This window comes from Siphateles boraxobius, unplaced genomic scaffold (assembly GCF_051911475.1).
Source record: "Siphateles boraxobius isolate OS27281-9 unplaced genomic scaffold, OSU_SipBor_1 104, whole genome shotgun sequence".
NCBI lineage: Eukaryota > Metazoa > Chordata > Actinopteri > Cypriniformes > Leuciscidae > Siphateles > Siphateles boraxobius.
The window spans coordinates 1,594,012-1,606,299 of NW_027508705.1; the positions used below are offsets into that span (position 1 = coordinate 1,594,012).

The 12,288-nt window shown below is 42.4% G+C and overlaps 1 protein-coding gene across 2 annotated transcripts in view; it reads right to left on the reverse strand.

The window, feature by feature from the left end:
- Positions 1–8,583: 8,583 nt before the first annotated feature.
- The window catches only part of spred2b (sprouty related EVH1 domain containing 2b), a 43,648-nt gene continuing 39,943 nt past the window's right edge, over positions 8,584–12,288 (reverse strand). Inside the window, exons 5-6 of one of the 2 annotated variants that reach the window (XM_077247020.1) lie at positions 11,119–11,259; positions 8,584–10,516 (exon numbers count right to left, since the gene is read on the reverse strand). In XM_077247020.1, the coding sequence (XP_077103135.1) occupies positions 9,860–10,516; positions 11,119–11,259 (798 nt within the window). In that variant the 3' untranslated portion in view covers positions 8,584–9,859. The remainder of the gene's footprint in view (positions 10,517–11,118; positions 11,260–12,288) is intronic. The other variant, XM_077247021.1, reaches the window with a different exon arrangement.

The window sequence follows — 12,288 nt, forward strand, 5'->3', positions numbered from 1 at the left end:
GTTGAAAATGTAATTCGTTGATGGTTCCGGCAGTGTCAAGTGGAAGTTGGTTTAGCGTTCTCTTTCTCCAGGAACGCATGGCTGGTTTGTTCAAGGCCTGAGGCCCTGTTGAGGCCACGCCGAGCACCCAGGAGAAGTGAGGAAGTCGGAAGAGTGGGTGATTGGAGTCGTTGTTGGTTGGAGTCTTTGTTCCAAAACTCTTGAGATTGTCCTTGGTTCTTTGTGAGAGAGTCTTCTCTCTCCTGCCTAAGCCCATATCTGGTTGGATTGAGGCCTGCTGGGCCCTGGGGCCCCCGTGGAGGGGGAGGGGGTTCCCAAGTATCACCAGAACAGTGTTGCGGCTGGATGAAAGAACTAAGAGCGGGAGGTCACATGTGGACTGTCTCTAATAAAGGCTGGAAAGGATCCACCCCCAAGGGTTGAACTCGACCAATAAGAACGGTGACATGTCTGAGAGGGAAAATGGCTCTTAGTTGATTTACGAGTCTTTGTCCGAAGCGTGGTTATACCTTCATTAATGGTCAGATAGCTATAACACATCCACACTGCATTCTAGAAGAAGGTGATGTAGATCAAAGTGTGAGTCATTAAATGAGGATTAATTAGGTAGGAGGCATGATACAGGTGAGGTTACATTGATCGTTAGTTGGTGGTATATCAGGGTACATACCATGCATAATAGTCACACAGTCCCACAATAGTCATCACAGTTTTATGCATGTCATTTATAGATCAGTTAGTCTATGATTAATGCAGCAAAGTCTGTTTTAAAGAGGGTTTCTGTGTTCCCATTGTATCTCTCTCGTGCCTGTGGCCACATTCCTCGGAGGTCGTAAAATCTCCTTATCATGCCCTGTAACATGACACTGTTTCTGCCCTTGTGTTCGTTCATTTGGGCTGTTAGTTTTGGAGTTTCATAAACCTTTGTATATAATGAATAATTAGTGTGTGTCTGAGTGGTCCATACCCTACAACATACACCTGCACCGCATCATCACTACCACTACATAAAACACACACTTCACCACAGTTCACCGTCCGGTCTCGTTCGTATGAAGAGGACTACTCACCTTACCTGGCTTCTCCAGCCTCCACTCCATCTCCATTCTCCTCCGTGTCTCCAAACTCTCCAGCGATCCTGCATTCCATCCTTCCACGCCTTCATCTATCCATCCACATTCCTGTAAGAAGATGCATTCCATTTACTGCCAGCACCACACTCTTTCAGCTCATCACTTCCCACTCACCTGCTTCCAGTTCACCTGCTCAGTTGCTCTCCAAATAAAATTCTTGATTGACTAATCTTTTTTGAGTCTGATTCCGTAACAATGACTTTTTGGGGGTAACACTTTATTTTACAGTGTCTTTATTCCACATGTTACATGTAGACTAATTATGATATTAATAACTTTAAATTATGCATAATTACATGCAGCTAGCCCTAACCCAAACCCATATCCTAATCCCAACCCTATACAAAGTACATGTAGTTAATTACTATTACTCCTACCTAAATGTATAATTACACTGTAACACAGACACCTTAAAATAGGGTCACACTTTATATTAGGTATCTTTAACTACTATGTAGCCTACTTAGATTAATAATAATTGTTTGTTAGCCTACAATGTAGGCTACTTATTGTTCACGTATTGCAAAACACTTGTATACAGGTATGACGTCAGAACTTGACTAAACTTTGATCTTTTGTTCTACAACGTAAATTACACACACCCATAGGGAAAACAAATTTTTGTTCTTTTTTTTTTTTTTTTTAAACATACGTTTTTAAAGAGGTGATAAATAAGACAGAGTATGAGTGTGTGCAGTGTAGCCTACACCTAATGTTTCTATTTACAACGTGTTTCTGCAGTAGGAAGCAATGTAGCCAATCACAGACATATGTGTTGATCTCTCGTACGCAGTAGCCAATCAGAGGAAGCCTGGATTTAGTCACAATCCACTCACTTCTCAAAACGTCAGAGTTTTAATTCAGTGCTGAGTTCTGCACGCTCACGAATCCTTTATTAACAAAGTGTAGATGCAATGTAAATAAGAGATGATTTATGCGGTGTAGACAGCTTCATTGATTATAAATGGAACTTTGTGAGATCGTGATGAGCTGAGATGAGTGATAGCTTTTTAGTGATCATAATGGGAGCACTCATGCTTTTGAGGCTATATAATCCATTGAATAAAACTTTTGTTTTTCATTCTGCTAAAAGGACCAACGGTCAATTATATGCTGCAATGTTTTGGAAGTTACATCTAGGCTTTGAAAATTGACAAAGCACATAAATATGGCACGTCAAAATAGCTACGCATTAACCCTTTAACCCTATTACTAACCCTGTCAGTAATAAAAATATTGATTTTAAAGATGTTGAAACTGTTAGTTTTTAAAATATGTTTGAGATTGCAAATATCAAATTGAACCCTTAAGAAAATATGCTTTATTTTATTCTTCTGTAATTGATACTCTAATATCAGGAGAGTTTTATATTATCGCGACAGGTAGAGATCCGTCTGTGTCCATCCATTTAATTCAGAATGATGAAAATGAGTGCATGTAAACTACCTAGGAACTTTTAGTGGGCCTCGTCTCCTAATCAGAATTCCAAAAGCTGCAGGCAAAAGGGCCCTTAACAGAAGTAAGGAATCGCTTGCTTTCTTTTAAAGCAAAAAAAAAAAAAAAAAAGAAAAAGAAAAGTGACCTCGTTACGAGAAAATACGTCTTAAATGTTTGCACATGTGGAGGCTGATGCTATTTGCAGTCACCAAGCAGCAGCAGGCCAAGCCTTTGGGGACATTTCTCTCCCCCTCTTTTCTTGCCTGATAATCGTCCATATGCTTTTTCAGAAACATCCTGAGTGAAACAGCTTAATGTTCTGTATGGCTTTCACATGTTTGGGCTGCTCAAAGACTTCTGGGTCCAGATGCAAGCACTGCAGTCACGTCTGGTTCGAAGCGCTTTCGGAGGCAGGAGGCGGGGGGATGTGTTTGGGGGGCAATGACCGATTCATATGGCTGAACTAACGGATAAAGGCCCATTCCCACCACGCATGGAGGTCAGCAAAATACACAGGAGGTCACAGGAAGTCTAATGCCTGCTACAGACTGTGCGATTTCGGCAATACTATAATAATAGGATCATTAAAAATCACACTTGGATCACGACATGGATCTAATAAACTTGTGTACGACTGTACGATGCTGATGCCTACTTAATATAGGCTACAACGCAAGATGGTAGAGAAGAATAAAACGTCATCAGCATGCGCTAGTGGTGCACAAATAGAGCAAGATGAACTGCAGTTTGGCAATTGTGGTTTTAGTGTGCGCTGAAAGAAAGGATGAAAGCGTACAGTAGGTCGTAGAAGCAAACACACTGTGAGATGATCATGGTAAATTTATAACACTGTCAGAAAGGCTATCTTTAGTCACAAGACCGTGACAACATCTCTAACTGTACGACTTTGGAGCCACGACCACAGAAATCAATCACCACGATTGGTCATCTTTTGTCTGGGACAGCCCAAAATCGTACAATGTGTTCTGAGCATAAATTCTAACAATTTTTGACCAAATTTGAACAACTCACCCTTGGCAGGGAGTTTGATTGACAGCCAATCTGACCAATCGGAATCCGTCATCCGCCATTTTGTCTGACAAAGCAGTCAGGAGAGTTAGTAGATTAACGTCAGTGGAATTGAACTTGAAAAGCGGTGTGTACTGACGTCTTTTCCCGGTTGAAACAACATTCCTGAGTGAAGGACCAAAATGGACCAAATTTGAAAGTTGAGACTGTTTCATATCAAAAGTAAGCTGGTCTGTCAGCACGTTGTCAGTGTCCTCTTTGCTTCGCTCTGTATTTGTCATTGCGTGAGAACATGATGTGTGGCGTGAGAGCGGCATGGCTTGTCGGACATAGCAACAGTAACTTAAGGGGGCGGGTCTTTGCGAACGGTCAATTCCTTGGCAAACAGCACAAATGTAGGCCGATCACTGGTTTCTTTGAATTTTTATTGGGACCTATGACAAACATGTAGAACTGACACCGGCCAGGACGCCATGTAGTTCTGATATGATCAACTGGTATTTACAAAGTACTTTCTTTTTTTTTTCTCCATCTTTTCCTAAAAGCAGGAGCTACATTGATCATACATGTTAGAAACGATTAAAAAAAATAGAAATAAAAATGTACATCATACACTTGATATAGATTTTTTTTTGCTTTTTACAGAGGTAAAAATGGGGATTGTAAAAAACAAAACTAATCAATACAATAGGTTTTATTTCATTTTCTTTTCTCTTTTTTTAGTATACAAGGAGATAGATTAACATGATGCTTCAGGCACTTTTTAACAGGTAAATGTGTGTAGTAGCAAGACGTTGCACCAGGACACACGTTCATACAGAATGCTTTACCACAGATAGAAAAATAAAACGCAGCTCTTCTCTAAGCTTGGATGACATCGGTATTGCAGAAGCTGACATATTGAGATACAGAAAGGACACGTGGTGAATGAAGGACACAGTGACAGCTGACACCTCTCTGCGGAGGTTAGCGTGAGGACTCCAGTGAACCGACAGGGGGCTTCTCCTCGTTCCCCCGAAAGTTAGACCAAACCACACAGCACGACCCCCACTCTTAAAAATAAAGCCTTTTACAACCCGAACCTTCCTTTAGTAAAGGTTTACAAGTTTGTGACCACATTGAATGTTTGTTTGTTTTTCATTTAAACCTGGAAATTTAGTTATTTTGGAAAAGTAAACACAAAGAAACAACAGGGCAAGTAAAAGGGGGACCAACTCGTAAACTTTCCACTTATTCTTAATTTGATTTGTAATGAAATGTATTCTCCATGAAAAAAATGCTAAATTTAACCATGTTAGCTTTTGGACCCCACTGTATGCATCGTAAGAACACAAAACTGCTTCATTTTAACCACAGGATACAAAGACTATGTTCGGAATGGAATACTAGTATACTACTACTTGAACACTGTGCTGTACAATGTCATTTTTAAAAATAGCGAGTGAAACAGCATGTATTACTCCACAATTTGCCACATGATTACATCACGGTTTAGTCAGCAAATACTACATTTAAATGAAAGTTAATCCAATTTCGTGTAAAAATACATTTACTTTTGGCAATCCAATCAAACAAGAGATTGTTAAAAAAAATTGTGGCTGATTTTCTAGGCCCGTTCACACCAAGGACAATAACTAAAGTTTTAATAATATGAGAATTGAGAGCTTTGGTTTCTGAAAGTAAAAAGCTGCATTCATTCATAGTTCATTTTGAACTATAGCTTATAATAGAGACCTCCTGTGAGCTACGAGGTTGTTCATCGATGGTATTTGCTTTTGCTAAAGCCGTTAGCCTGCATTATTTAAACTTATTTGTAAAATTATCGTGTTTAATAGCGGAATTCCTGGTGAAAAACTACATTACCCATAATGCTGTACAGAAAATCCCACCAATCAGAGAGTTGAAAAAAGCTTGTATCTGATTGGTTTGGTTCATGGCTTAAAATGCTTTAACAGAGACTTTTTCGAAACCCCTATATGAGAAATGACTGGAAAAAAACAACAGTGCAGCTGAAAAGTAGTGACTCATGGTTATCGCCCCGGAGCTTGAACCACAAGGTGTGTCTGGCGAGGTCTGTGAGCCCGCAACCTTGTGCATCGACGAGGGAGGGTTTGTGGAGTATGAGGGCTGGGAGGAAAGCCCCGCCTCCCTGTAGTGAACGTATTCACGGTGGTCACTGGAACATTTTTGGGATTAAGGGGGGTATTTGGTGACATAATTTCCCCGGTTTTCCCAGTCCCCGCTGGTTCTGCCCAACCCTGTACTGCTTGTTTCCCCGCTGGTTCTGTATCTCCTGTGATCACTCTCAGTCCCCCTCTCCGGCCTCCTCTAACAGCTCCTCACCCCCGTCTCCTCTGGTACCCTTCTGCCCCTGTTCATCTCCTGCACTGAAGTGTGTGGATCCGCTTCGGTGCTTCAGGCCACTAGCTCCGCCTAACAACCTAAACCACTCCACCAAGCCGTGGCTCCTCCCTCCCTTGGCTCTTCTGGAAACCCTTCAGCCTTACGACTCCACCGGGCTCCCTTGTCCCACCGGCTCAGCCTCAGTCTCCAGGTTCCCGTGATCCACCTCGGATGCTTGTCGCCGCGGCTCCACCTCGGTCTCCAGTGCCGGCAGTGTCGTGTGGGCTCTTCGGCTCCACCTCGGTCTCCAGTGCCGGCAGTGTCGTGTGGGCTCTTCGGCTCCACCTCGGTCTCCAGTGCCGGCAGTGTCGTGTGGGCTCTTCGGCTACACCTCGGTCTCCAGTGCCGGCAGTGTCGTGCGGGCTCTTCGGCTCCACCTCGGTCTCCAGTGCCGGCAGTGTCGTGCGGGCTCTTCGGCTCCACCTCGGTCTCCAATGCCGGCAGTGTCGTGTGGGCTCTTCGGCTACACCTCGGTCTCCAGTGCCGGCAGTGTCGTGCGGGCTCTTCGGCTCCACCTCGGTCTCCAGTGCGGGCAGTGTCGTGCGGGCTCTTCGGCTCCACCTCGGTCTCCAGTGCCGGCAGTGTCGTGTGGGCTCTTCGGCTACACCTCGGTCTCCAATGCCGGCAGTGTCCTGTGGGCTCTTCGGCTCCACCTCGGTCTCCAGTGCCGGCAGTGTCGTGTGGGCTCTTCGGCTACACCTCGGTCTCCAATGCCGGCAGTGTTGCCAGACTCCAATGCTGCCAGACTCCGTTTTGTTTCACCCCGCTCCAGTCCCTCGTCCTCCTCCAGAGCTTCTTCCCTCCTCTGAACTCTTTACAGCATGAGGAGACGCCTTTTTTGGGAGGGGGCGTACTGTTATGGTTATGTTTCTAAAGGCTTGTTTGACTTGATCCGCCGCTGCACAGACTGATCGGTTAATGACATCAAAGTACCGCGAGAGCGAAAAGCATAAGGAGCATTTACTCTATGTCATTCACCGATCGCTCAGTGCAGCGCCGGTTCAAGTCGAACAAGCCTATTGTGTTTCCCATGTGACCTAGTTTTCCTGTGCGTTTGATTTGGTTATGAGTGTATGTTTTTCTGTATGACTTCCAGAGTTTTATTACATTATTACTATTCTCCATCTTCGTCAGTTTTCCACTACCAACCCGTGACACAACTATAGTGACGTTCACACCAACACTTCAATGCTGACACAGAGCAACAATATTATGCCAGCCAATCAGAATACACCCAAATTTGAAGTTGATGTGTGGACACTAATATAGATTTTATATTATAGTTATCGTTCTGGTTGTGAACAGGTCTTATTCCAATTTCATCCATCACAGTGAAAATGGAAGGTAATATCAACCACATTGCATTGTAGGATACAGTAGTCTTTGCAGATGTATACTACACATTCTGGGAAATGTATTCACAGCATACAAAAGAAATGTTTTTTAATAAATAAATAAAAGTACTGCAGCAATAGTAATGTAGTACGCTATTCCGAACCAATCTTTGAGCAAATTATGTTACATCAAGAACTTCTTTGAACCTTTATAACGAAAAAGAAATTGGTTCTTGTTGAGAAGAGGTTCTGCAACGAACCATTAAAGAACCTTTATTTTTAAGAGCACATTGTCATTTGAGAACACGCCACCATTGAGAACATGGTTTTGAGGCTAAACCTTTATATAACATGAAGCATTTGACGCACATATACTGTACATTCTTTGACTGCTCACACACAGTTTGAATATCTATGAGAGCAATGCTCTGTCAGTCAATGATTTATTCAGACAAAGCATAAACGGGAAGGTGACTGGTTAACCACATAGTCCTTCACAGGGGTGGGTGAGGCTCGACACATACGAGCCGCCTCACGGATTGTACCATGCCATTTGACTCCCGTAATAACTGGAGCACATTTTCTATTCAACAGAAAGGCCTATCTATTGGGGTGTTAGTTAATTTTTTTTGTTAATATAATAGAAAAATATCTATTCACTATTTTCTCTTCTTTGAGGAACTGAATTGATTCATGTCCTCTCAAAAGTTCTTTGAGACAAAATTAAGGCGTTAAGTTATTGTCATGAAGAAACGAGAACGGTTTGGCAAATGTCCCTCTATAAAGCACCCTAAAAATCAAGCTTATTTTTCTGTTTCCTTTAGTTTTTCTTAGAGAAAAGGACTGGAGCTGGAAACATCTTTGAGACAACAATTCCTTCTTTTTATCTAGAGACCAGAGACAAATTATAAACCATCGTGTTTTTCCTAGAATATCTCAAATCAAATAGGCAGCAAAAATCATTTTATTAATTGATGTGTTTATCTTGTATTCCAGTAAAATATCAAAACAGTCCTAAAACAAAAAATGACATGAGAAGCAAAATTGCATAAAGGCCTGAGTATATTTTATTTTCCACGGTTTGCTCCGTCTTCTGTGTTTCAGAGTATACTCCTTTGGCCATGAGCACGGAAAGATCTAGTGGACTTTGTTTTCAAGCGCTCAAGTCCTGAAACATGCATGTTGTACGTGCAACAGGAACGGAAGTATACTTTGGGCTTACTTCGTATTAACTTGTTTTCCATTACTTTTCTTATCCCTTTGGCAAAGTTTTTTTTTTTCTTGTTAAAAGCATAAATCTAAAAAAACTGTGAGGTTTATTTTTTAAATCAATAGAAAATTATAATATATTGATAAAAAAAGGTAAAATTCTGATTTTTTGTCCAAAAAAGACTTATTTTTCACAATTTTGCTCCTCAAGTAAATCAAGTTATTTGTTGTGAGGATATTTAGATTGTTTTGCAAGACAAACATTTGTATTAAAATAATGATTTTTTGCCGTTTATGGGCTCGCTAGAAACTCCTCTTTCCCATCATGGCTGTGCTTTTTTGCCCATGGACCATAATTTCTCTCTATTTATTTTTTTCTCCCTGCTGGTGATTCAATTGACCGCGAAAAATAAATATGACAAAAATAATCTTTGGATATCAAATATGCATAAACTCAAAAGCCACCCTGGCATCCAAAATAAGTCAACTCTATAAGGAAAATGTCTGTTATCTGAAGCACATCTGTGGCTGTCGAAGGTGATTACAATAATTTGATTTGAAACATATACATAAGAGTATACAGTATTTACATATACTCTGGATGCAGCTTATGTAAATTTGGCTTAAATATAATAACAACAATACTATGCTGTGATACAATGTTATCATTCCTTTACAACACGCACGCAGGCAGGCATCGACACACGCTCTCCCACAGACGCACTACAAATGGACGCTTCCAACTACAGGTTTAGTGTCTCGAGCTAATCTCATTGTTATTGTTCTGAATGGGTTAAAGGGCTTGGGATACAAATGCCAGTTTATGTAAGGACCTGTTCAGGAAGAGTAAACAGCTTATTCCTCCCTTTTCTGGCCACGAACGCAAAAACCGAAACAAGCTATTCAAGTTCTTGAAAAGTCAAATCAGTGTAAAAAATATAAAGTACCTGCATAAGTAATGCATTTGAAATTGAAGGCTCCAGGAGCCACCTGACAAAAGACCCATTTCTTTCACAAGGAACTGAGAGAAACATCCACAACAAAAGGGAAAGAAAAGAACAAACATACATATATATATATATATATATATATATATATATATATATATATATATATTCATATTTATAAAATCAAACCAAAAGAGAAGAGAATGTTTTTCAAGCCAGTTAAATGCACCAGTTGTTGCACCAAACTATGAAGTAAAAGCAGTAAAAGCTCCAACCGGGCCGTGTCGGTTTTGTCCGCTCCTGCCCTCCTCAGTGCTAGCGTTCCGAGGGGCGTGTGTTTAGGGATTGTTCGGGACGGACAGGGGGTTCATCCGACAGCCTTGTGCTTTCCTCCGCAGCACCCGCATGCCACGCCGCAGCGGTGGCACATGTGGAGCGGCGGGTAGCAGCACAAACAGGGCGCCAGCATCGACAAACCCAGCAGGGCCGTCCAGCGAAGGCAGAAACGTTCCTCGCTGGTGTCGCACGAGCACGGGTCCGAGTAGTCTCCTTCCGGGTCGGACATGCAGTGGTAGAGCATGCTGTCGGCACACCACATGAAGCTCACCCGGTGGATGCAGGTCCGGATGGGGTCTGGCGCGTCGTGGCACTGTCCGCGCCGGTTCTCCTCGTGGTTGAACATGTCCCGGCAGTAGACGCAGCGCGATCGCTCTCCGTCCTCTTTCCTTCGCTTGCCCTTGAGCTTGAACACCCGAGGCTGGGTGGCCACCACTTCTCCGTCGCAGTGGCTCTTGAGGTCACACTGGCTGAAGTCGGAGCTGGGCACGTACGGGTAGTTGTAGTCGTGCTTTAAGGGTTCGCTCTTAGCGATCTCAACGTATGAGTCCGAGTCCTCAGGCTGGATGAACTTGTCCGGCACAGAGGCGTATCTGTAGTCCTCGTAGCCCGTGATCAGCCAGCGCTCCCGGGGGTTGATTCGGACGATCTCCTCATCCTCAAAGGGGAAGGGGTTCCTGGACAACTTCTAAAAGGCAAGAAGAATACAAACGCATAAAATAGATCATACAGTGCAATTCTATCTCTTTGATTTAGTGACGTGAAAGCCAAGTATGGTAACCCTGACTTCACATGATGCTTCATAGTTAAGTTTTATTCAATAAATATTAATGAGTTTTGAATGCGAGTCATCTTTTTGAATTAGCTGAATTTGTATGGAAAAAAAAGATCTCACATTTTATGATTACATAACAAAATTACAATAATATGTACATACACACTATCGAGTGTAAGATTGTTTATGTGTTTGATGGAAGTCAAACATTTCTGATTATTATCGATGTTGAAAACAGTTGTGATGCTTAACATTTTTGTGGAAACCCTTATATTTTTGTTCAGGATTCTTTGATGACTAGAAAGTTAAAAAGAACAGGATTTATTTGAAATAGAAATCTTTTGTAACAATACTGTCACTTTTGGTGGTTAATGCATCCTTGCTGAATCAACAATTTACAGGCACCAAACTTTTGAATGGCTGTGTATTTTAGTAGTGATGTATTATTAATATTCATTCTTTCATGCAAATATTTACTAGGCTCCAGTTTCTAGATATGATTCCACGTGACGCACCTGATCCAGGCTGTAGCGCTCAGGCGGTCGGTACTGCAGAATGCAGCGATGCGGGTGAGGCTCGTAGAAGGTGGAGGTGGCCACTAGTTGTGTAACGTGCTCCTTCTTCTGAGATGAGTTTGAGGAGCTGTCGGTGGCAGTCTGAACAACAACAACAACAAAAAAAGACAAGTCAGTCTCAAACGACCTAGAGACATTTTAAAATGAAAAAACATCATCTCCTGAGAAACAAGAGCTGAACACAGTACACGTACAGTCCAGGAAACTGCGGTCAGTCTCGTCAAAAAGACAAGAAAACAATCCTGATCATAGACAGGTGTTTTGCAGAGTAAATGCAGTTTTCCATGACATCATGGGCAAGTGGCATTGATTCACAGCTAAACATTAATACACCACACACACGGTCATATACTGCACATAAACACACATGCACACGTCAGTGCAGTCAATCCGACGTGACGTGGCTCAACTTCAGTGTGCAATTAAACCAAAAAATCAGGCCTCAGGCCGCAGGATCTGTAAAAACCTCTGAAGTCTCCCTGTTATTAGAGGAACTCAAAATTATTCCAGCATGCTGGGATATAGGCCATCACACACAAAACCATCAGCTCTGGCCTACAGAACACCTCAGTGCTTGTTCTATGTACCAAAATCAAGCTATTCTCTTTTTGCTGAGGTAAAAATGTACAACGTATTAACATGTAATGAATGATAACATTTTATCAAATGAAAAGGAAGCTATGAACATCTAGCTTTGCAAAATGAGTGGTTGAGCCAGAAGGAAAAGGGGTGTAGAGCTGCTCTACCATTGGAGTGAACTGAAACTCTGAAAGAGTCTGTCAGTAGAGGTCAATGGAAACGGCCACACGTCTACTTCGAATGTATGAACAGAAATGCAGGACTGGAGCTCTCAGTCTGGATGAGCTTCAGTGAAAAGTTTACAGCCTGGTCGTTAAACCCAAAACATTAGAATGGTGCAGACAGACAGCTGCCTGTGGAGGTGGGCTGAATAGAGACAGACAGACAAGCAGACAGACAAGCAGGCAGACTGACAACACAGACACAGGCAGACAGACAAGCAGACAGACACAGGCAGGCAGACAGGCACAGGCAGACAGACAGGCAGGCAGACAGACACAGGCAGACAGACAGGCAGACAGACACAGGCAG